Source organism: Hemiscyllium ocellatum, chromosome 1 (assembly GCF_020745735.1).
Source record: "Hemiscyllium ocellatum isolate sHemOce1 chromosome 1, sHemOce1.pat.X.cur, whole genome shotgun sequence".
Classification (NCBI taxonomy): Eukaryota; Metazoa; Chordata; class Chondrichthyes; order Orectolobiformes; family Hemiscylliidae; genus Hemiscyllium; species Hemiscyllium ocellatum.
This window is the reverse complement of record NC_083401.1, coordinates 97,896,777-97,923,619: the sequence shown is the minus strand read 5'-3', so window position 1 is coordinate 97,923,619 and position 26,843 is coordinate 97,896,777. Positions and strand designations below refer to the sequence as shown.

The window sequence follows — 26,843 nt, the reverse complement described above, 5'->3', positions numbered from 1 at the left end:
AAAGGGTATAAGTAAAATATGGTTCATGTGACATCTATGGGCTACCGGAATATGCTTATAATTGGCATGTCAGCAAAGTTGAAGCCAAGCAATAAAATGGATAACGGCAGCTTGTTATTTGAGTGTGTGTGCCAGGAAACAGGTAAGGATCAAAAGCTATTTTTCAGACTAGAGGAAGGTACACAGGAGGTAGAACGATACACATTTGGCTGTACAGGACACAATTTCAAAATTCGTAAATGACAAAATTTGGAAGCATGAGAACTGCAAGCTAATATACTTCAAATTTTCATGTAGGAAAAATGACATCACAAAATTTGGTAGGAAGAGAAGAGGCAATAATACGCTAATAGGTACAAAAGGGCATGTGCACAGAAGTTTGAAGGTGGCAGGGCTGGGTGAGAAATTGGCTCAAAAGCCATAGAGGATCCTGAGTTTTATAATTAGTAGAATAGAGTATAAAAGCAAAAAAAGCCAAGATAATGCTCTGTTATACTGATTTGGTCTCAATTGGAGTAGTGTGTAAATTTCTAGACATAAGAGTTTGGGAAGAATGTGAATATTAGTGAGGACTCAGGAAAGCTTTATTAGGATGGGTCCAGGATAAGCAACTTCGGGTAAAAGGAAATTTAAGCAACTGAGTTATTTATCTTAAATAGAAGGTTGAGAGGAGATTTGATGGAGGTATTCAAAATGATGAGGGGTCTAGGTATTGAGAACTAGAGTTTTAAGGTAAATGACAGAAGAAGTAAAAGTAACAAGGAAAATCTTTTTTATTCAGTAAGTGGTTAGGATTCAGAATGCACTGTCTAGGAGGGTAGTGGAAGGTGGTGGAGGCAGATTCAATTGTGGCTTTCAAAACGAATTGGAGAGGAGACTAGATTTGTGCAAACTGTTAAGCTGCTATTGCAGAAAGCCAGCATCAACTCGACAAGTTGTGATCTTCCATGTTATGCATATTCTACTGTACATTGATGGTAGTTCTAGACAAATCTCACTCCTAATTAAGCCTAAATGTGAAATAGTCAAGGCATCACTGGGGATTTGAGAGGGGAAAAATACTGCTTGTAAAAAACAAAAGGTAGTTTCCAAATAAACCAATAAGGTGACATCAATTTGTTCAAAAAGGGAGAAAAGGACATAGATTTTTCATTATTATTTAAGCTAATCAATGAGATTTGGGCGTGTACATATTCTTGGGTGTTATTTATTAAACAAAGATTCTGAAACAGACTTTAAACTGTATATTTCATGTCATGTCTTGTGCCAATTGCATAATTCATTTAATTGCTTTTTCAATCCTATTGATGAGGTTAAGAACGTAGATTGCATTCTAAGAAACAAATTTAAAATTGCTTACAATATGAATTATGATCCATGAATAGATAGATTTTGATACAGTAAGATACTTCAGGAAGTCAAAAAAAGCATTGGAATTGACATTAAATCTTGGGAGATTCACAGCCTCCTAAAGTTCAATCGACATATCCATTAACAGAACTTCTGAAATAAAAATATAAATACAAATGAATTGTATAAATAATTACTTACTATCTGCGACTGGGTTAACATCTGACCGTCAGCCAGTACCTCCTCCTCAGATGATTCGTCAGTGTCTTCCTGATTGGTTAAGGTTAAACTGGGTGTGCTTCCTGAATACTGGAACTCCTGGAGCGAGGGTGTATCTCCCTTCTCAATGCTGTCCAATGAACGTCTCCGCACACCCCAATTAAAGTTGTCCATGCTTTCACCCTGCAACAATTTTATTTTTAATGTATTATTTCTTAACAACACAATTTTCTTAAAAACTGCAATTCGAAGAATCACATGAAATGCTGCCAGAGCATTATGGGATTGTACATTACAGATGTGTTGAAAATAGCTTATTATGGGTATGTTGAAAGTAGCTTATTCCATGAACACACTGCAAAATACAGCTCTAAATCCCTAGTGGCTTACTGAAATACCCAGAAGTAATTCAGTTTGCAGCAATACATGAAACATGCAGGCGACCACATTAATAAACATAGTTCATTATCTATAATAGCACTTTCTGCAAGTACGTAACAAATTTACAAAAGTTAAACATATTTTACATTCATTAACTTTAAAAACTACCTTAAGAACATAAGTTAGCTGATGTGTTACATCATTGTGTTGCTTGTTAATTTTGTTTTTAACATTTATTTACAGGCATGTCCTGAAAGGGCCAAACTTTGCACACAAATATAAACACAACAGTATGGCCCTACACAGTAATGCTATTCCATTAACTAACATTCAACATTTATCACACACAAGACTCAACAAAACACCGCACCAGGCTGCAACTTACCTGCAGCTCCTGGTTAGCAATGAGGAAAAGAGATGACCAGCATTAAAAAGTAAGAAAAGAGAAATATTTGGCACGATGTAAGAAACAGGAGTATGCCTTAAACTGAACAAACAGCAATTACATTGAATTACCAGGTGGTTTAGTTAGGGTGTGAAAATTCAAGTAACAAAACACATGCAGGACATACAGATCATCTTTTCAACATTTCACTAGCTGTGTATGCTATTTAAAGATATTACCCAAGTCTCTCAGAGCCACCTGTGACTTTTGAATTCCCTGCCTATCCTCTTCTTTCTAGGGAAATCCTGCTATTTTAAATTTGTTTCATAACAGGAAGCCTGAAGTATATTGGGACAGTATGGGAGCCACGGCAATTCTCTGGCACAGTTTATTTGTACACGATGGCAGTGTACCATACAGACCAATTCTGTTTTTAGTAAGAAAGGCAGGGCAAATGTCAGAAAATAGATTGCAGATAAACATTGACTATAGGTTGTATGGTATAACAATCATTGACATTCTCTGACAGATATAACGTAGGCTAATATGGAAGATAACAATTGCATAAAACTCCAAATTAACACAAGTTAAATGGGCAGTTAATCTATTTTAACAGTGCCGGTTAAGAGCTTTTCCCATCTTCTCTAAATAGAATCATGGTGTTTTTACAACCATTTGATTAAATAGTTGGGGTCTTGGATTATAATCTTAATCAAAAGGAGAAACCTCTAAAAATGAGGTGGTTTCTTGGCACAGACTAAGTATCAACATAATTAAATGCTCAAACTTTGCAGTGTGGCTTAAATCAACACCACTTTGAGTTAGAAGCATCCCCACTATATACCAACTTAACACTTAACTCTTAAAATTCAATCGAAGTATATTAAAAGTGAATCCAGAAAAAGTTCTGCATGCAAAGTGCTGTGACAAATTGCCTTCTGGCACAATCAGCACATTCAAAGCAAAATTAATTGGGAAGTAGATTATTAGTTTATTTATTTTCCCAAACTACAAGAGGATTTAAGTGAAATAAGCTCACCTTTAAAAAACTGCAAGTTTACAAACATTCATTTTACTAAATCTCAAAAAGGAAACCAGAATAATTTACAACTGTCTTCAAAATTGTAGTCTAGAGTAACTCACATTTTATGGACAATGTTTTTCTTGAAGGTAGCACTTGAATAAAGTGGAATTTGAATATAACATTATAATTTCCCTTTTCTGATACTTAACTTTGTTATCATGTCCATGGTGCAATAAAATGTAAAAAAAACGTGCAATTTTAGTTTGCCAACTCAAACCATTGCAGAAGTTTCTTACCTCTGCATCTTCCAATTCAACATCTAAGAAATCAAAATCCTTCAACACTCCAAATTGCTGTTCAGTATTGGCATCCTCTATTGGTACTTCCTCTTCTCTGATCGGCTCTTCAGTTGTGGAGATTAAACTTGTCTGCTGCTCTGTAATATCTAGGTCTTCACTGGATGAAAATACAACCTAAAAAATGTTTTGCAATTATACACAGGTATAACATGCCTTTGAAAAAACACATTTTGAAGTGATGTTTTTTATTCTCCCCATCTTTAAGCCACCTTGTGACACTCCTTGTGTCTGAGGTTGAATATGTGGCCAGCTCCAAGTCTGTGCCAAATATATCTGATACCTGGGTACCAGGAAATAATACCCTTGGGAATAGCATAAGTTGTGTTCCAATTCTTCATGCTTGCTGACCTACAAGTGAATGGAATTGAGGAATATCTTGATTTTAAAATTTTCACTCATGTTTTCAAATCTCTGCTTGATGCAGTCCAAGTTCAAATGCAGCAAGACCTGGGCAATAACCAAGTTTGGGCTGACAAGCAGCAAGTAACATTCGTGCCACACAAGACCCAGGCAATGGCCATCTCCAACAAGAGCAAGATTAACCATCCTCCCTCAACATATAATTGCAATACCATCACGGAATCCCCCATTATCAACTTCCAGGGTGTCACCACTGACCAGAAACTAAGCATTTAAATACCGTAACTGCAAGACTAAGTCAGAGGCTAAGGATGTACATGTCTTTGGAAAGGCAAGGACTGATTAGGGATAGTCAACATGGCTCTGTGTGTGGGAAATCATGTCCCACAAACTTGATTGAGTTTTTTGAAGAAGTAACAAAGAGGACTGATGAGGGCAGAGCGGTGGACATGATCTATATGGACTTCAGTAAGGCTTTCGACAAGGTCCCCCATGGGAGACTGGTTAGCAAGGTTAGATTTCATGGTATACAGGGAGAACTAACCATTTGGATACAGAACTGGCTCAAAAGGTAGAAGCCAGAGGGTGGTGGTGGAGGGTTGTTTTTCGGACTGGAGGCCTGTGACCAGTGGAGTACCACACGGATCAGTGCTGGGTCCTCTACTTTTTGTTATTTACATAAATGATTTGGATGTGAGCATAAGAGGTACAGTTAGTAAGTTTGCAGATGACACCAAAATTGGAGGTGTAGTGGACAGCGAAGAGGGTTACCACAGACTACAACAGGATCTTGACCAGTTGGGCCAATGGGCTGAGACGTGGCAGATGGAGTTTAATTCAGATAAATGCGAGGTGCTGCATTTTGGGAAAGCAAATCTTAGCAGGAGTTATACATTTAATGGTAAGGTCCTAGGGAGTGTTGCTGAACAAAGAGGCCTTGGAGTGCAGCTTCAAAGTGGAGTCACAGGTAAATAAGATAGTGAAGGTAGTGTTTGGTATGCTTTCCTTTATTGGTCAGAGTACAGGAGTTGGGAGGTCATGTTGCAGCTGTACAGGACATTGGTTAGGCCACTGTTGGAATATTTTGAGCAATTTTGGTCTCCTTCCTATCGGAAAGAGTGCCACACGGATCAGTGCTGGGTCCTCTACTTTTTGTTATTTACATAAATGATTTGGATGTGAGCATAAGAGGTACAGTTAGTAAATTTGCAAATGACACTAAAATTGGAGGTGCAGTGGACAATGAAGAGGGTTACATCAGAATACAACAGGATCTTGAGTATATGGGCCAATAGGCTGAGAAGTGGCTGATGGAGTTTAATTCAGATAAATGCAAGGTGCCGCATTTTGGGAAAGCAAATGTTAGCAGGACTTATACACTTAATGGTAAGGACCTAGGGAGTGTTGATGAACAAAGAGACCTTGGAGTGCAGGTAGATAAAATCATGAAAACGGCGTTTGGTATGCTTTTCTTTATTGGTCAGAATATTGTTTATAGCAGTTGAGAGGACATGTTGCGGCTGTACAGGATTGGTTAGGCCACTGTTGGAATAGTGTGTGCAAATCTCGTCTCCTTCCTATTGGAAAGATGTTGTGAAACTTGAAATGGGTTCAGGAAAGATTTATAAGGATGTTGACAGGGTTGGAGGATTTGAGCTATAGGGGGATGTTGAACAGATTAGGGCTGTTTTCACTGGAGCGTCGGAGGCTGAGGGGTGACCTTATGGAGGTTTACAAAATCACAAGGGGCATGGATAGAATAAACAGACAAAGTCATAGGTTTAGGGTGAGAGGGGAAAGATATGAAAGGGACCTAAGGGGCAACGTTTTCACGCAGAGGGTGGTACGTGTATGGAATAAGCTGACAGAGGAAGTGGTGGAGGCTGGTACAATTGCAACATTTGCTTCTGGATAGGTATTCGAATAGGAAGGGTTTGGAGGGATATGGGTCAGGTACTGGCAAGTAGGACTAGATTGGGTTGGGATATCTGGTCGGCACGGACAAGTTGGACCGAAGGTTCTGTCTCCGTGCTGTATGTCTCTGAGTCTATGACTCTAAATACCTATTCAATGCCCACCAAAGACAGAAGACATCACTTTTTAAAGAAGCATGGTAAAGCTATATTAAAATGCAAGGGTTTTCATTTTAAAATAATGTATAATGCTGAAAGTTGAAAATAAACTTTAGACAGAAAACGTTTAACTTACTGATGGGTTCTTTGGGAGACCAACTTCTTGGCCACAAAGTGACAGCACATTCATTAATTTCTCTCTTGTTCTTCTCTAAAATAAAACAACCAAAGGTTTCAAGAAAATAAAAGATTCAGAATATTTTCCAAAAAGCTATTCAATCAAACTAAGCACCATAAGACGTGAATATGAACAGGCTACCTCACAACCTACACTTTAATTATACTTCTGCAAGAAAGTAAAGCCGAGATCAAAGTGTCACATCCTCTAAAAATAACTTTGCATTGTTTCCATCATGGCTCTCTTGAACACAGTGCTATATAGCAATATCAGTTTCTAAGGTTTCCCTTACAGCATTGTAACAAAATACCTTTTGGTTCCATGAAGAAATTGTTTAATACTTCATGAAAATGTTGGATGTGATAAACAGCGTATCACTGAAGTAGTACTGTGGGCTGTTTTTGTACATTATTGCATTGCAGCCAGGTCCAAATAATTTGGAGCACAATATAAACCTGTTTTTGTAATTTTGACTAATATTAACAACTTTCATTGATTCTATGCATTAAAGGTGTGAAAGGTCAAGGAAATATTATTCATATCTGGTGTCAACATCAAACAACTGTGGGGTCAGTTAGGTTGAATGAAAAGTGATGTTCTACCAACTACATGACAATCCCTGAACAGCATTCCACCTACAGCAGCATGACATTCCAGATTTCACATCAGCTTTGAATAAGATTATCAATTAGTGCTGAACTTCAGTGGAATAGAGGTGGTCTGAGTCTTCATTTTCAACGCACTTTATTTGGGAAGACACGATTTATGGGAAGACGTGATTTATTGGAAGACGTGATTTATTGGAAGACGTGATTTATTGGAAGACGTGATTTTGACTTTGGTTTGAATGGAACTCACTGTACCTGGGATAGCTGCGGCCTTTTCCAGCTGACGGGTACTAAGGCGTTTGAGTTGGACCCTGAAGATGTAGAAGAGGTACTGCGAGTGACAGCAATAACTTTTGGCTTTCCATTTCGGCATGCAGCACTATGCTGATCACCGTACTTCTGTCCTATAATTGGCGTCTACATATTCCAAAATAGGATTAAAATAAAATTAGCCAGGTATACTTACAAAAATGGATTCAGTGAAATTTCTTTGCTGTACACACAATACAGACATTCACATGCCCAAGGTAAGCTCTGTAACAGTAGACCAGTAGAATAAAAGGATAAAAGCTTCATCCAGGTTCTTCAATAGCAGCAACATATGTATGACTACAAATCTAAAATACTATAATTGTAACACACAAACAAAACAATAAAAAAACTCAACAAAGGATTTAATTGATCCTTTCCAGAATGTTGACAAATTGTTGCCAATAGGATCACTATTAATGAATTTATTTTCTAAAGGTACAGTTATTTTGAACACCTGACACATACCTCAGAGATATCAAAATGGAAATCTAAAGTCTTTCCAGGCAATTCTTTTGACGCATTGTTCCAAATTTTTGTGAAGGAAATTTCAGGAGATGTACAGGACTCGCCTCCGTAATTTGATCTATGCACTTCATCAGGCACAACAAGGCTGGCTGACCGAGATACCACTAACTTCAAAATATTAAGTGCTTCCTTCCAGTATGGACTCTAAGTAAAATAAATGAAACAATGATTTTACTGCTCAACATATGTTTATTGTACAAAATACCATTGGAGAACTGCAAAGTATGTTGTAATCTGATTATAACATACCATTGCAATGAGACAAGATTATAATCTAAGGGATGCATGACAGAGTCAGCTTTGTGAATTTAAAGCCAAGTAAGGATAAAGAGAACAGATTTATACAAAAGCAGAAAACTGCACTTGGGAATGACAACTTTTCCATTAACTCCCACATCCTATGAACGAATAAAACAGCAGTTAGGATGCCCTCCCTTTAGAAAAATAGCATTTTACTGATTTTTCCTTTGATATGTCATACATTATTAACAGTCTTATTTCTAAATACTGGACAAAACATTTTAAAATCAGCTGATAGTCGGTATTATGAGGGTTACATGGGAATAGCTAATCCTCTGCTTCTCTCAATTCATCCAATGAAAATAGTAGTCCCCTTTGATTCAGCATGACTCCAAGTTAAAGATTCCCTAAACATTGATTTTTAAGCTGCCTGGTTGGGTACTAAGTTGTTCTGATTACTTAATAAACAACCCAACCCATACTCGAATCGATAAACTCCACCCAAGCCATAATCTTAAAAATCAAACACACTCACAAATTTAAGCACAGCTATTTATTATGCTTTTGCTACTGCAACAATGAGTGAGAGTGAATGAATCAAATATGGTCAAGAGCTGAAATCAGTGCGTACTTTCTCTTCTCTTTTCAAAATGAATCATTATTCCAAATTGGTAATTTATATTTTATTTTGTTGAATAACTAAAACTTAAATAAAACACAATGTTCACAATACAAATCAAATGCAACTGATGAAATTATTGCAAGATAATTATGAAACATTTATTAAATCGAAAAAGCAAAGTGAGTGCAACTGAGGGAATCTGATGAATTAATAAAAAATAAGCAATGACAAATGAACTGAACAGCACTGAGAAAATGCAAATAACATCCAAAATATAACCGTGAATCAGAAGGAAAAGCAAGACAGGAACTTAAAACATATACAATCATTAGGAAAATGAAGTAACTTCATAGAGGCCATCACTAAATCACCCTTTATTTACACATGGAAATTCCTTGACACTGACCCAGCTCTCTGAGTCAGCTTTCAGAATGAACAGACACTCCTGTTTATTCTTTTTTTCTCTCTTTTTTTTTACAGTGAAGGGGAGGGCAGGGACTAAATCAAAATAGAGTTGGAGGGGGAAATAATGCACTCCACTCCCTGCGGCGCCCACCTCTCCCTGAACAACTCCAAGGTGTTGGTGGATACTGCGTGCTCCTTCTCCAAGGACACCGGGCTCTAACGTAACATCTCCTGGTTATTTTTTTTTTATTAACCCCCACACTACCACTTAACTGCGGTAGTGCTTATTTTTTTCCTCAGCACCCATGGTGTGTGTGCAAGTGTGAGACGCAGTGAGAGACTTGATCTGTTGGTCAGAGCTCCCTGACTGGATCAGATTAACAGCCCCTATCAGGAAACTAATTTCATGAGGTACACGTGGCTGACGGTGTGATAATTACTGCAGGAAAAGGTACTGAGAAGGTCATTAGAACCAACAGCAGACAATTCCCTGGCCTAACCTAGGGCATTAAAACAAATGAGATAGTAGATGTACCGAATTTCATTTAAAAATTTTTCTAAGTCGTGTCATATTGGAAAAATAGCAAATGTGATTCCTTTTTTCAGAAAGGAGGGAGACAGAACACAAGTAACTACAAGTGGATTAATGTAAAGTTTGTTATAAGGAAAATGCTACTACTTATTATTGAAAAGATTACTGTAGGGCAATAACAAAACCTTAATGCAATCAGGTCATCAGCTTGGTTTTGTGAAAATTAAATCATGATTGACGAACTTGTTAAGAATTTTTCAGAAAGTAACAAGCCGCATTGATAAAGGCAAACCATTGGATCTAGTGTACTTAGATAACCAGAGTTAAAAATCACAACACCAGGTTATAGTCCAATAGGTTTATTTGGAAGCACTACTTCCAATAACCTGATGTTGTGTGATTTTTAACTCTGTACACCTAGTCCACTACCAGCACCTCTAAATCACAGATGTCCAGACGTATTTGTCAAAATGCCTCATCAAAGGTAAATGCATAAAATAAAATCTCATGGTGTCGGGATAAAATATTAACACATGAAGGTTTTCATTAGTTAAGTTAAACTTTTAGTCTGAAATTTTGTCAATAATAATAAATTGGAACTACAAATATGCAAAGGCAGGATAAAGAATGGAAACATGCAGTTGGGCAAGGTCAGGAAAGCAGGAAGTGATAGACAAGAAAGTAGAGGCTACATAATCAGCGAAGATAACGGAGGTCTTCAGTGAAAGAACAGCCAAAGTCTGTTAACTATTGGAAAATCCACATTAGAAAATGAGGTCAATGTATGATGAGAATTGACTGGAAAAGGTATTCGATATGTGACTTGCGCACAAAACCTGAAGACGTGTAAAACTTTCCAGAGTTAGTCTTACACTGATAGATCAGAGTCTCCTTGCTTACATATGAATAAACAGTCGTTGTCCTAAAGCTGTACCTCCTGGCAGATTGTTAGATTGAATGGCAACATACGGGTAAAGAAATTGTTGGCTAATAGGTACCACAGGGTTGGTGCAAATGGGTTGTGTTCAGGTTGGCAGGATGTGACGAGTAGTGTATCACAGAGATCAATGTTGAGGTCTCAGTTATTTGTAAGTTATATTAATAACATGGATGAAAAGACCGAATCTATGGTTGCTAAACTTGTGGAGGTACAAAGATTGGTGGGAACATAAGTTACGAAGAGGATTGTAATGAGTCCGTAAAGGGATATAAATAGATTGATTGAGCGAAGCAAATTTTGACAGATGTAATAAACGAAAATGTAACCTTGTTGACTTTGGCAGGAAGAATAGAAAAGTAACATATTATTTAAATGGCAGGATTGTAGAAAATTGATGCTACAAAGGGATTTGGGTGCTCTAGTACATGAATCACAAAATTAGTCTGCAGCCACAGCGAGTGAATTGACAGACAACTGTAATGTTGTCATTTATTCTAACGGCAATGCAATATAAAAGTAGGCAAGTTTTGCTGTAGTTGCAAATAGCATTGGTGTGGGCACATCTTGAGTGTATGTGCAGTTTTGGTCCCATTATTTCAGAGAGGATGCAAGTGTGTTAGAGTCAATTCAGAGAAGGTTCACTCAACTGAACCTGGGCTAGTAGTTAGTAAAGGGAATAGGTAAGGATCAGAGGAAATAATTCATGCATGAAAAAAGATTGGACAGGCTTGACCTATACCCACTGGAGTTGACAGGAAGTTATCCTGTTGAAACGTACACGATCCTGAGGGGGGAAATGAGTGTGAAATCTGAAAAAGACGTTTGCTTTGTGAGACAGTTTTGGCTTTAGGGCAACAGTTTTAAAGTCAGGAATTCCATTTTTAAGACTGAGACCAGGATTTTTTTTTCTCAGGCGGTTGAAAGTCTTTGGAGCTCTTTTCCCTTTAAAGCAATAAAAATGGAAAAATTTAAGATTTTTAAAGCAGGTGAAGATTGACTTTAGACTAAGAGAGTCAATGGTTATTTTAGTTAGGTGGGAATGTAGAGTTGAGGTTACAATTAGATTAGACATAAGTTTAATCAATGCTGCAGCAGGTTAGAATGGCTGAAGGGCCTATTCCTGCTCCTAATTCATCTCTTCATAAGGATGATAAGATCAGGATAAATAGCACTATTTCTTTAAAACAAAAAAATGTAAAAATGTAACTCTTCGAGTAAAAAGTGAGGTCTGCAGACGCTGGAGATCAGAGCTGAAAATGTGTTGCTGGTTGAAGCACAGCAGGTTAGGCAGCATCCAAGGAACAAGAAATTCGACGTTTCGGGCCAAAGCCTGATGAAGGGCTCTGGCCCGAAACGTCGAATTTCCTGTTCCTTGGATGCTGCCTAACCTGCTGTGCTTTAACCAGCAACACATTTTCAGCTAAAAATGTAACTCCCCAACCTTATGCTCCAGTTCTAAAAGCAGAGCTTGTTTTCTGCATCATCCGTACAGAATATTCCACAAAAATATATTTCCTTCTATGTACGACATACCGTTATCAGGAATATCAAATTCTGCTTCCTCACCCAATCCATTGCATCCAACCAATCTATTACTCACTTTAACAATTGTACATACTCAACTGACAATTGAAATTCCATCAAAACCCTTTCAGAGTTAAATGGTCATGGAGGATAACAGCAAGTCCAAACATTGTCAGCCCAAAATTTATAGCAATCACTGAATTCACAAGATTCTCCATATATCAGATAAATAACTAAGTGCCTTGTTATTAAAATCACTGTCTTAAACATCTGACTTCTCAATCTAATTATTAATTGGGTCTTTTAATAACAATCTAGATATTCGCTTAGTTTTTTGTGTGAGGATCTATTCTAGTGAGGTAAATAAATATAGTTGAAATGGCAAAACATTTCATGAAAAGCTCCTACACTGCACTTCTTGTGGCAGTGCATTCCAAAGGATAACTCTAAAAACAAATCAAAGAAAAAAAAACTTAAATTCCCTTTGAGGTATAGCTTTAATGTTAAAATGCTTGTTGCTTTACACAGTTCCTCAACAGCCATTCATGCTGAATTGAAATCTTCCTGAGGCAATATAATTTGGAGATGCCGGTGTTGGACTGGGGTGTACAAAGTTAAAAATCACAACACCAGGTTATAGTCCAACAGGTTTAATTGGAAGCACACTAGCTTTCGGAGCACTGCTTCTTCATCAGGTGATTGTGACCTGATGAAGGAACGGCGCTCCGAAAGCTAGGAGGCAACATAGGAATTGCGAAAAGCCCTTTACATAATTTAAAAAGTTGTCTTGTTTCATTTTCCAGATATTTTAATCTAGTGTTTTAAGTGCTCACAGGTTAATTTGAAATGTAACAAACCGTGTCTCAAATTTTAAAATTTCTTTGCAACAGAAGATGGCACAAGAGGTTAAATCATTCCATGCATGGCCAATCAATTAAGAATTTCACCTAGGTCTGTGATGAAGTACTCATGTTTTGAATTGCTTCGTTAATGACAGAATGAAGTTGAACATTCCCTGTTTCCTCAGACTATTCTTTTTCCTGGATATAATCATAAAATCTAATTGAAGCTCAGATTTGAATTAACACAATAATTTAAATGATCTCAAAACATTTGCACTTAGATACCAGTGTGAAACTGTACATAATTCACTTGACAAAACTGCAAAGCTTACTGACATTATTTTTAAATGTGTGTCTCACTCAAATCTCATGTCCTCAACATCTAACACTGCACCAGTAAACCTCAGTATAAGCTTAAAGTATATCAGCTTACCTCTTGATTGACCATATAGACTCAACATAGAATACAAACACATAGGATTATTTTCAGATTTCATTACAGATTTGTAGCATCTGCAGGAAAGATTATGGGGTTTTGCGTCTATCCCATGTCATCAACCGCAGGGCCCTGTTCAAACCCCTCAGCACTCGCACAGACAAACGAGATTGCACATTGCTAAGGTTCATACCCTCTACAGACTAAGCAGCAGGCTAATCACCTTAAGTTCAACAAATGAGAAGTCTAGTGCTAGCTCTGGGGATTTGTATTAATTAAATAATAAAATGAAAAACTGCTAATACTGTTGCAAGATGCTTCCCACAGGTGCCAAGTCAACCTGATATAATGTATTTAAATGACTCAATCTCTATGTACAAACTAAAAGTTTTATTCTTCTGGTTTGAACTGTACGTTTGTGTAACAAAGATTGAACTAGATATTGCAGAGATGTTTTATTTGTACAACAGACTGCAGAGACAAATCAAAATATTTATTTTTCAAATATTTCAGTTGGAAGACACTTTCACACCCACCTTAATGAATTAAAACGCAAGAACTTCAAAATATAATTTGCTCCAAGTAATTGTACTGCAGCTCAAAAATGAGATAAGCTTTAGCACAAGAATTATTTTATGACTAACCTGCACATACTTCCCAATGATCTTCATGATTTCCAAATTGAACTGTTTTACTGGAGCTCCAGACAAATCTATATGACTCAGAAGGCTATAGATAATCTGTAGCAATGACTGCTGCATACTAGTTAGGCCCTTTTCTAATAGCTGTTGAGAAAAATAGCACAGAGGTAATACCTATACAGGCATTTCAGTGTAATTTCAAACAAAAAAAAACATGGCATTTTAAAAATGCAACTTGCATTCATTGCTACCAGCAATGCACAAGCAAAGGTGACGTCATAAACATACTGTGGTTTGCTAAATTCTACCCTTGTGTATTTTGCAATTAAAGTTTCAAGGAAATTTACTGGCTCTCCTATGGCCTTGCTCATATCTCATTATGGGAAAACAAATTTCCTTCTGCTTGCATCACAGGTATAAGTATCTGGACTTTCAGAATCTGGAGTTTATGATGTTCCATCCATTGGTAGTGACATACAGTTGTAGATGTAAATATGCGATGACAAAATAGGAGTTTAGGAGATGCATGGCAAATGTAATGTACTACAGACAGCCATTTTTTTTTAAAGTCCAATGCTTCAGTACTCTAATTGGAAAAGTGGAAAGCTTAAGTCAATTGAATTGAAAGAAACAAATATTAAAACTAGGATGATTCAGCCATTGTGATGAAAATTACAAATACCAAGAACGTAAGATCTGAAGGAAATTCTTAAATATAGAATAAAATCATCAGCACAAGACTGTATTGGTGCTGTGTGTTAAATGGAGAAAATAACTGACAAGTTGAGAACCTGGAATGGACACTAAGGTCGGGGAGGAAGCCAGAGAATTAACTCAGAGTGACATGATGAATTCTTCATTTCAATAAAAATGAGGTTAAGTAGTCTTGGTTCTTGTATAACACCGGTCAACAAGAAAAAAATGCAGGTTAATATTTCTTCTATGCTTTTCGCAAGGTTTGTGAAGTTTTGTAGCTCAGGTTGAGGTTTAGGGTGTAGGTTTGCTCGCTGAGCTGTAGGTTTGATATCCAGACGTTTCATTACCTGGCTAGGTAACATCATCAGTGGCGACCTCCAAGTGAAACGAAGCTGGTGTCTCCTGCTTTCTATTTATATCTTTCTCCTGGATGGGGTTCCTGGGGTTTGTGGTGATGTCATTTCCTGTTCATTTTCTGAGGGGTTGATAGATGGCATCTAGATCTATGCACTTGTTTATGGCGATGTGTTGTCCCAGTCGACATCTATCCTGAGACAGGCGAAGCAAAGACATGCCAGAGAATACCTAGAGGCCTGGCACTCCAACCACAACGCCATAAACAAGCACATAGATCTACAGGCCATGTATCAACCCCTCAGAAAACGAACAGGAAATGACATCACCACAAACCCCAGGAACCCCATCCAGGAGAAAGACACAAATAGAAAGCAGGAGACAACAGCTTCGCTTCACTTGGAGGTCGCCACTGATGATGTTCCCAAGCCAGGAAATGAAACGTCTGGTTATCAAACCTACAGCTCAGCGAGCAAACCTACACCCTCTTCTATGCTTTAACACAGACAAACTCTACAAAGAGACATGTTGACTAGATAAACCAAAAAAAAGGAAAATTACCTCAGCTAAGTAAGTGACCAGGTTCAAAGTGATGTCCGAGAATGCATCATGTAGGTATCGACAAACCACATTAATCCAATTTGCACTGTCCCGTGAATAACTGTGTGTGCTATAAAGGCTCATCATGTGAGCCAGGTTCGAAAGCGTGACGGTTTTTTCTTCTGCACAGACCTAAGACAAAAACATGACCGGTACAGACGTTAAAACCTTGAAAACTTTGTTACCTGAATACAATGCCAAGAGTGTCCACGATTTCAGCCTCTGTTTCTTTTTCAGTGGCAATGTGATAAATGGAAATGCCACTTCAAAGATCCTTTAAAAAACTTAGCAACTAGAATGATCTGTGGAGAGAGAATTAGACATTTTTGAGTTGAAAATTACTGTTCTTTGGAACTGGTTCACCTTTTTTCTCTTTGAAAAAAAGCATTGCTTGACTGAATGGGTTTTTCCCATAATAATATTCCAGGGTGGCGGCGGCATAGGGCTCCTCAGTCCATGTCTCATCCACTCCATCTGCTTTCCTTTTCGTTTCTTTTCTTGTTTTCCTTTTTTTTCTTGTACTTACCTCCTGTGAAGACTTAGATCACGGTGACTGAAACCAGGACATACTCGAGTGGGTCCAGGGTGAACTTGTGGCAGAAGATTCTATTAAGACCATGGCAGAGCAGTTGGTGGAAGAGTAAACACAAGACCCGGTGGCTGCGACATTTGTGCTGGTGATGTCGGTGTGATGGGCCCAGCAGCGAAAGATAGTGTCTGATGATTGGTAACTTTGATATTAATTGGGCAGCATCTGCGGTCAGCATCATCTTCAGAGGTATTGGGCTTCAGTCACCATGTGGAAGGTCTGAATTGGTACTGCAGGAATGGGTTGTAATGCAGGGGCACTGGTGGGTCCAGAGCACTTTATGGAGACCCCTCACCCAATGTTGAGCAAAGCTCAAGGTGGGAGGAAGATGACTCTGTTTTTACTTATATTTAAATCTTATATTTTAATTTCAGTTTAATACCTTAATATCTTCTCTAAGTCAAAATGACGGCGGAGCAGAGCGACATATTACACTTTTCACTATTTGATAAATACAAGTGACAATAAATCATTCAATTCAATAATTTATTTTTATTTCAGATTTCCAGTATCCACAACTACGTTGTTTCTACATTAAAAATTCTGTTCTAAGATTATTACTAATAATCCTAAGGTATTTGATTTCCAAAAGGGTATGTGGAGCTTGTAAAAAAATTAAGATTTAGATTTAGACCATAAGACCAAGGAGAAGATGCAGGCCATTCAGCTCATCAAGTCAGCTCCATCTTTCAATTCGATCATGGTTTATTAATACTTAGCTCCACTTTCCAGCCTTTTCCCCATTACCCTCCCTTTCTTTCCTGATTAAAAATCTGTATAACCTACCCTTAAATAAACTCAATCGCTACCTGTGCGGTGAAGAAATCCACAAGTTCGCCACCCTAGAGTAGACATTCCTCCTAGTTTCTGATTTAAAAGGGTGACCTTTTATTCTGAGATTATACTCGCTGGTCCTGGACATTTCCATGAGAAGAACAAGCTTTCCACACCTAACCTGTAAGGTCCTCAAACGGTTTTCTATGTCTCGATGAGATCGCTTGTCAATCTTCTAAACTCCAGTGAGTATAGACTCAATCTCTCCTCATAATACAGTCCCTCCATACCCAGAATTAGCCTATGAAGCTTCTTTGGATTGCCTCCAACACCAGCATATTTATCTTTAGATAAGGGGCCCAAAACTTTGAGCAGTATTCCAAATAAGGTCTGACAAATGCCTTGCATGGTTTTATTAAGACTGCCCTATTTTACACTCCATTCTCTTTGAATTCACGACCAATACTTCTTTTGCCGTTTTTGTTACCTGCTGAATTTATATGCTAGCTTTTTGATATTTCTACATGAGGATTCCAAGATTCTGTAAGATCTGTGCTGTAACTTTCTGCAGTCTTTCTTCAGTTAAATACTATTCAGCTCAACTCTTCCTGCCAGTGTAAAAGTACCATTTTCCCAAGTTAAATTCCATCTGCCACATTTATACACACTTGTTTAACTCATCTATAACCCTGGTAGATGCTTCGTGTCATCTTCACCACTTGTCTTCCCATCTGTTTTTGTGCCACATGCAAACATGGCTACCAAACGTTCTCTTTCCTGATCCAAATCATGAACATTTATTGTAAATAACTGCAGTCACAGCAGTGAACCCTGGGGTATTCCGCAATTACAGACTGCACTCATGAAAATGACCTCTTAGCCCATTACTTGATCTTCAATTAGTTAGGTAATCATCTATCCATGCTAATATATGGTGTGGAGGTGCTGGTGTTGGACTGGGGTGGACAAAGTTAAAAGTCAAACAACACCAGGTTTAAGTCCAACAGCTTTATTTGGAAGTACGATTTCAGTTTAATATCTTAATATCTTCTCTAAGTCAAAATGACTATTTCGGAGTGCTGTTCCTTAGTCAGGTAGCTTGTGCTAATATACTCTAACATCATGGGCTCTTATTTTATTAGACGTACAGTAACTTATCAAATCCGACTGAAACATCAAACACATTGCATCCACTGCTTCCCCTTCATCTAGCTTGCTTGTTACTTCCTCAAAGAACTCTAATAAATTTGTCAGGCATGATTCCCTCTTCTTGAAGCCATGCTGATTGTGGTTGATCATACTACGAATTTCCAATTGCTCTGCTATTACATCCTTTATAATGGACTCTAACATTTTCACACAGGAACAAATATTCTTCTTATTTATTCGTTTGTGGGAGATGGGCATCACTTGCTGGCCAGCATTTATTGCCTGTCCCTATTTGCCCTTGAGAAGGTGGTGCTGGTGAACTGCCTTCTTGAACTGCTGCAGTTGACCCACAATGCCATTAGGGAGGGAATTCCAAGATTTTGACTCGCTGTTCCTTCCCAAGTCAGGATGCTGAGTGGTTTGTAGGGGAACGTGAAGACGGTGGTGTTCCCATGTATCTGCTGCCCTTATCCTTCTAGATGGAAGTGGTCGTGGGTTTGGAAGGTGCTTTCTGAGGATCTTGGGTGCATTCCTGCAGTATATGTTGTAGATAATACACACTGCTGCTACTGAGCATCAGTGGTAGAGGAAGTGGATGCTTGTGAATATAGTGCCAATCAAGCAGGCTGCTTTGTCCTGAATGTTGCTAAGCTGGTGTGCTGTTGGGCTGCACTCAACCAGGCAAGTGCAGAATATTCCATCACACTCCTGACCTGTGCCTTGTAGATCGTGGATAGACTTTGGGGAGTCAAGAGGTGTGCTATGCGCTGTTGTATTCCTAGCCTCTGGCCCGCTCTTGGAGCCACTGTTTTTATGTGGTGAGTCCCTGGTCAATTCCTGATAACTCCTAGGATGTTGACAGTGGGAAATGGAAACATCATAGAATGTCAAGGGGCGGTAGTTAGATTATCTCTATGATGATGGTCATAGCCTGGCATTTGTGTGGTGTAAAGATTAATTGCCACTTGTCAGCCCAAACCTGGATATTGTCCAGATCTTGCTGCATCTGGTCATGGATTGCTTCAGTATCAGAGTTGTAAACAGTACTGAACATGGTGCAATCACTAGTAAATATCCTACTTCTGACCTTATGATGGAGGGGAAGATCATTGATGAAGCAGCTGAAGTTGGTTCAGCCTAGGTCATTATCCTGAGGAACTCCTGCAGAGATGTCCTGGAACTGAGATGACTGACCACCAACTATCACAACCATCTTCCTGTGTGTCAGGTATGACTCGAACCACCAGACAGCTTGCTCCCAGACTCCCAATGATTCCTGTTTTACCAGGGCACTCTGATGCCACATGTAGTTGAATGCAGCCTTGATGTTAAGTAGGTTGTCACTCTCATCTCAGGAATCCCGCTCTTTTGTCCATGCTGGAACCAAGCTCAGGAGCTGAATGACACTGGCAGAACCCAAATTGGGCATCACTAAACAGGTTATTGCTGAGCAGCTGTAGCTTGACACCACTGTTGATGACACTTTCCATCGCTTTACTGATGTGGCAGTAATTGGCAGAGTTGAAGTGGCAAATTCTGGAGCAGAAATCTTCAGTACTGTTGCTGGAATGATGTCAAGGCTTGTAGTCTTGCAGTATCCAGTGCCTTCAACCATTCCTTAATATTAAATGAAGTGAATTAAATTGGCTGAAGATTGGTATCTGTAATGCTGGGGACCACTGGAGGAAGCCGAGATGAATCCACTTGGCACCTCTGGCTGAAGATTGATACAAATGATGCTTCAGCCTTATCTTTTGCACAGATGTGCTGGGCTCTTCCATCATTGAGAACCGGGATATTTGTGGAGCCTCCTCCACCTATGAGTTGTTTAATTGTTCACCATCATTCAGAACTGGATGTGGCAGGATTGCAGAGTTTAGATCTGATCAGTTGGTTGTGGGATTGTTTAGCACCATCACTTGCTGCTTTTGTTGTTTGGCATGCAAGCTATCCTGTTTGGTGGCTTCCCAAGGTTGATACTTCATTCAGGTATGCCAGGTGCTTGCTAGGCCATTTCAGAGGGCAATTGAGAGTCAACCACATTGCTGTGGGTCAGGAGTCACACGTAGGCCAGACCAGATGAAGATGGCAGATTTCCATCCCTGAAGGATATTAATGAACTAGATGGGAAAGTTTCAGCTATTTCATGATCATCAATCAATTCTTAATTCCAGGTTTTTTTAAATTAAATTCCAATTCCACCATCTGCTGCGGCAGGATTTGAACTCAGGTCCGCAGAACACTACCTGGGTCTCTGGATTAATAGTCATCGCCTTCCCTGGTTACCAGCTATTCACAATCTATATCAATCATTTGGATCCAGGATTTAAAATGTACCATTTCCACGTTTGTATATGACATAACACGAGGTGGGAGTGAGAATTATGAGGAAGGTATAAAGACACTTCAAGGGAATTTGGAGACACTAAGTGATAGTATAAAAAGCTGACAGATAAGAATACAGACAGAATTATTAGTGACCTTACAGCATCCTTTGGTAATAGTGATCATATCATTGAATTTCACATTCAGTTTGAGGGTGAGAAAAGTTATTTCAAGACTAGTATTTCAACATTAAAAAACAAGCAATAAAAGGCACGAAAAGGAGAACTAGCTAAAGTGAAATGCCATATTAGGTAAGGGATAGGCCTGCTGAGAGAGGGTTGAGAATCTTTTGAACATTCTTCTTCCAATGGCAGCAGAAGCAGAGTCTAAATATTTTTAACGTAAAGATGGTGGTTCTTGATAAGTCAAGGGGTGAATTGACATAGTTAGTAGGTGGCAATATAAAAGTAATTAGATCAACCATGATGAAAATGACAGAGTAGGGATCAAGGGTCTACTTCTGCTCCCAGTTCATAGGTTTGTATGCTGGAGAGTGAGGTCATCGCTTTGTTGTGGTTCTGTTCGCCGAGCTGGGAATTTGTGTTGCAAACGTTTCGTCCCCTGTCTAGGGAACATCCTCAGTGCTTGGGAGCCTCCAGTGAAGAGCTTCTATGATGTTTCCTCTGGCATTTATAGTGGTTTGTTTCTGCCGCTTCCGGTTGTCAGTTCCAGCTGTCCGCCGCAGTGGCCGGTATATTGGGTCCAGGTCGACGTGTTTGTTGATAGAATCGGTGGGTGAGTGCCATGCCTCTGGGAATTCCGTGGCTGTTCTCTGTTTGGCTTGTCCTATAATAGTAGTGTTGTCCCAATTGAATTCATGTTGCTTGTCATCTGCGTGTGTGGCTATTAAGGATAGCTGGTCATGTCGTTTCATGGATAGTTGGTGTTCATGGATGCGGATCGTTAGCTGTCTTCCTGTTTGTCCTATGTAGTGTTTTGTGCAGTCCTTGCATGGGATTTTGTACACTACATTACCCAGCATGAGCAAAACCAATGTAGTGTACAAAATCCCATGCAAGGACTGCACAAAACACTACATAGGACAAACAGGAAGACAGCTAACGATCCGCATCCATGAACACCAACTATCCATGAAACGACACGACCAGCTATCCTTAGTAGCCACACACTCCGATGACAAGCAACATGAATTCGACTGGGACAACACTACTAATATAGGGCAAGCCAAACAGAGAACAGCCAGGGAATTCCTAGAAGCATGGCACTCATCCACAGATTCTATCAACAAACACGTACCTGGACCCAATATACCAGCCACTGCAATGGACAGCTGGAACTGACAACCGGAAGAGGCAGAGACAAACCACTATAAATGTCGGAGGAAACATCATAGAAGCACTTCACAGGAGGCTCCCAAGCACTAAGGATGTCACCTAGACAGGGGACGAAACGTTTGCAACACAAATTCCCAGCTCGGCAAACAGAACCACAACAAAGAGCACCCGAGCTACAAATCTTCTCCCAAACTTTGAAGGTTATCGCTTTGTTAAGAAAAAAAACAAAAACACAATATCTATCTTAAATAATAAAAGGGCAGGAAATGTTGGACTTGAAAGGAACCTGGAAATCCTTGTTCATGAGTAAGGGAATCTTATAATACAGTTACAGCAAACAATTAAGTTAGCTAATGATATACTAGCCTTAATATAAGAGAATTTGAGTGCAGCCCACAGGAAAGATGTCTTATTGCAACTGAATACAGCCTTGATAAGACCATATCTGAAGCAGTGTGTCCAATTTTGGTCTATTTACCTAAGAAAGGATATACAGAGGAACCGCGATTATCCGTATATTGATTACCCAAATTTCGGAATACCAGATGATTTCGAGGTCCCAAAAAAACGTTACATCAAAGAGGTAAGTGTAATCGATTTACCTGTACTGAAGAACATGTGAAAACGCTGGCAAAAACAAAGAAACACAAGCAGCTCAAGCATCAGCAACTGGATATCTTTTAGGTAAGGGTTGTTACACAGCCCTTTGCAAAAGTAAGTGTTTTACAGTACAGGGTATTCTCGTCACGTTTTTTTTAATAAAGGCAGCGAACATACATGCATGCGTGAGGCGATGCTTCTATCTTTGTATCCAGACTGAATTCCCAGAAACTGACAAGTGCTCGTGCAATCGTGGAAGCGGTTCAGGACCTTGCTTAATGTTGGGATTTGATATACAGTATTTATGTGATGGCAAGTCCTTCTCATTTTAACCTGTAACTTGCAGACTGCAAGTATTAATTGGTTTAAATGGCAGACTCATTAAAATCGTAAATTTAAACAAATTCTCCAATACAGCACAGTGTTAGATTAGTGTGGCTTCCCATGTTTAAGGTAAAATTGATTATCCAAATTATTGGTTATCCCAATGAATAGTGCCCGTCCACCTTGTTTGGATAATCGAGGTTCTCTCTGTATTTGCCATAGATGGAATAAAAAAGGCCTTCAGAAATAGGAACAGGAGTATGAAAGTGTTCCATGAGGGGAAAACATCCTCTCAGCATGTATTCTGTCAAGCCGTTAAGGAGAGAATGTTTAAATTCTCTGCCCTAGAGAGCTGTGGAGGCTCAATTTTCGAATATTTTCAAGATGGATTTATTTTCAGCCTTCCAATATTTATGTACATACCTTTGCTATTCTGTCAGCGGTTTCCTTGCAGAATTGGGTAGGGTTATCAAAATGTTGAACTAAATGAGGTAGCAGGCACAGAATATTTAATGGGAACCCTGAAAAATAAATATAAGTCTGGTCAAATACAGATCATGTCATAATCAGGAATAATAAATAAATGCACATAAATTAAACCACATAGAGGTTAACACTCCACCTATAGAAAATATTAACAAAGTAATTCACATTACTAAATGAACTGAGATTTAAATTGCAACTTGATTGGTGAAACTGGAATTCTTATTTAGATAGATTCTTTTCGAGCTAAGGCAACAAAGCTAGAAAATTCCTCTCCAAAAGTGTATTTACTACTTTTCTTGTAATTATTGAAATTGCCATTAATTCTAATCAGTTTGCAGTGAATCAAATGTTCATGAATCAAGTTACATTAAATTCCTACCAGTATTGTAAAGTGAAGATTGTTGGATAGAAATCAAAGATGTCCATTCAAGTTAGATCGTTTGATTTTGGTCAGAAACTTAAAATTATATTGTTTTAACAAAGCTAGAAGCAGGCATGAACATAACAAATGTAAGATTTCAGGAGCTGGTGATATAGTGGTAACATCACCAGGCCAATAATCCAGACACTCAGGTATTTGCTAGACTCAGTAATGATGATCATGACAACCACAATCGATTATTGGATCAACCTGCATGGTTCACTAAGTTACTTTAGGGAAGGTCTGGCCTACATGTGACTCCAACCGACAGTAATGTGGCTAATCCTCAATTGCCCTTTGACAAGGTCTAACAAGCCACACAGTTCAAAAGGAATAAGGGGTGAGTAGAAATGGTGGCCTTACTGGAAATGCTCAAATCCCATGGAAGAAACTTTAATAAAATAAATATTTTGAACTGTTTTTGCAAATCCTCAACAGAATATATCAAACTATTCTTACAAGGTCTGCTCTATTAATATTTTATGATTAGCTTTCTGTGCAGCTGTTATTGTTCCCAGGCCTATTTATGAATCATGGAACATAAAACGACAGCACCTGACCATCTTTGGCCCACAAGACTTAAGACTACTTCTTCAGCTTGGTTTTGAATCAAAACCAAGCATCCTGCATTTTCTCAATGCTTTTCAAAAATAATTTCAATATTATCCGATTCAGTTGTAAGCAATAACCACATGTGGAAAAGCGTGCATGTTCTAACAGAAACTCATTGCAAAAAATTGAATCATACTTGCCTGTTCGGTGCTGCCGTAATAATCCTGATCCTACAATCTCCAGTAAACTTATTTTATCTTCTCAAGTTTTCCAATTTTTAAAAAGTTTATTCAACCTCTTCTTAATTTCTATCTTAAATCACATAACATCTGTTTCTAAACAAAATTTTCAGCCTTTTCTCACAATCTCTGACTTCTTGTATAATTCTAGTGCTTCCTCACTGCTATTTCCAACGTTCTAATATCTACAATAGGATATTCAAATCAGCAAGCAATATGCCAACAATGGTTAATTGATTAACCAAACTTAAGCATCAATTTAATATTTTTATAACCATTAAATGTGTTTAAGTATAAAACCAGAATACAATTTTCTTTTTTATGGCCTTGCATAACCCCATTACTAGATCCCAATGTCAGATCTCTCTTACAGAACTGAATTTGGAAATGTAGTGTGTAAACGTGGAGTCAGGTTTTCTGAAGACCGGAAATCTCAAATTGCTACTCTGCTTCGTTTTTATGCTATAAGAGAGCTCCACATTTCCAAGTGGAGATTGTGATTTGAGCACCTTCAGAAATGCAGAGCCATACTTCTATTCTGACAGTCCACACAGAGCAGACAGGAAATAATAACTATGCTCACTTTTGCAAAGCTGCTGTATTCCAAAATTTAAAGCTCCAGAATCAAGCTGCTGTCAAGTGAAAAGTATGCAAGATAAATGTGGGCTTAGGGTGCTGGGTGGATATTGTGCCGTGGCTATGGAGTAAGGTGCTAGGTGACAATGGGGCCCTGTAAGTGATGGAATGTTAGTTACATCAGTGTTGGTGGAGGAATCAGGTCACTGAGGACTCTGCAAGGGGCACTGGATCCAGCAGCGGAGGAAAGTGAGGGTGAGATCCCAGCACAGGGGGCGCTGGCATATCGGGTCTGGAGAGAGAGAGGTGGTTGGGGAAGGGGGTTGAGTCCGGGTGAGCTACGTTATAGGAGGTTAGTTGAATACTTTCTCAGGAGTTGGACTGTGTATTTAATAGTCTAACGGTTCTTGGGTAACTATTTAATATCAGTAGAACATTTCAAATTGTCTGATTTAAATGGATATTTTCAGAAAGTCCAATGCATAGCGGAATTGGCCAATGGAATCTTTAAATTTCCCAAGCAATTACATTACAGCTTGCTATGATGGTGGAACTCCATCTGAAATAATTATCAGACCACTGGAGAATCAGATAGTTTTTAAAGCATTTTACAGTACAGAGGCAAAAAAGGCGAGTAACAACATAAATGTCCATATTTTTATTGTGAAAGATTAAGGGTAATAATGGGCTAATCTGTGTATGGTTTTAAAATGGTTACATTTTGAAATAGCTCTTCATCATAGATCACAGCTAAGTATAAAGGAAGGTTCCAAGCTATCCTCATGCATTTTTTTCTTGGATGCAGAGCTAACAAAGATCCCATTATGACCGAGTAGGGAAACACAAAGTTTCGTCTTGTTTTTTTTAAAAATTCGCTCATGGCATGTGGGTGTCCCTGGCTAAGCCAGAATTTATAGCTGTCCCAAGTTGCTCTTAAAAAGTTGGTGGCGAGCTGCCTTCTTGAACTGGTGCAGTCCATGTGCTGTAGGTAGACCGACAATGCTATTTAGGGAGCTAATTCCAGGATTTTGACCCATCAGCACAGAAGGAACACATTATATTTCCAAGTCAGGAAGGTGAGTGGTACTCCCCCAACGTCAACATCCTCACAGTTTTCATTATCTAGACACTGAACTGGACTAGCCATATAAATACAGTGACTACAAGAGCATGACACTGACTAGGAAGAACTGGTCAGTGCAGCAAGTAACTCACCTTCTGACTCCTCATAGCCTGTCCATCATCCACAAGGTACAAGTCAAGAACATGATGGTGAGTGGCTTGGAGGGGAATTTGCAGGTAATGGGATTCCCATGTGTCTGTTGCCCTTGTCCTTCTAGATAGAAGTGGCTATGGATTTCGAAGGATTTTGGTCAATTTCTTCGATGAATATCTGCAGTGCATCTTGTAGATAGTACACAATGCTGTGACTGAGCATTAGAGGTGGAGTGACTGTATCTTTGTGGATGCGGTGCCAATCAAACGGTGTTTTGTTCTGGGTGATGTCAAGCTTTTCGATGCTGTTGGAGCTGCAACTATCCAGGCAAGTGAAGAGTATGCCATCACACTCTTAACTCTTGCCTCTAGATGATGGGCAGGATACATGTAATTAGGAGATAAGTTGCTTGCTGTAAGACTCCTAGCCTCTGACTTATTCTTGTAGCTACTGTATGTATGTGGCGAGTCCAGTTCAGCTTCTAGTCAATGGTAACACCCAAGATGTTGACAACAGGGGAATTACACAAATTACTGAGAAAGCATCCCACTATCAGGAATACATTTCAGGACAAACTGCAAACTGTTTATTGAAAATATGAAATATACCAAAAAGCAAGTTAAGCCAGCATG

The 26,843-nt window shown here is 38.7% G+C and overlaps 1 protein-coding gene across 8 annotated transcripts in view; it reads right to left on the bottom strand.

Moving 5' to 3' along the window:
- fryl (furry homolog, like) overlaps nt 1–26,843 on the bottom strand; it is a 462,166-nt gene that overhangs the window by 75,191 nt on the left and 360,132 nt on the right. For all 8 annotated transcript variants that reach the window (XM_060824340.1, XM_060824357.1, XM_060824348.1 and 5 more), the window contains 8 exons: nt 23,145–23,242; nt 15,567–15,737; nt 13,959–14,099; nt 7,714–7,917; nt 7,192–7,353; nt 6,287–6,361; nt 3,656–3,832; nt 1,552–1,752 (listed from right to left, as the gene is read on the bottom strand). In XM_060824340.1, the coding sequence (XP_060680323.1) occupies nt 1,552–1,752; nt 3,656–3,832; nt 6,287–6,361; nt 7,192–7,353; nt 7,714–7,917; nt 13,959–14,099; nt 15,567–15,737; nt 23,145–23,242 (1,229 nt within the window). The remainder of the gene's footprint in view (nt 1–1,551; nt 1,753–3,655; nt 3,833–6,286; nt 6,362–7,191; nt 7,354–7,713; nt 7,918–13,958; nt 14,100–15,566; nt 15,738–23,144; nt 23,243–26,843) is intronic.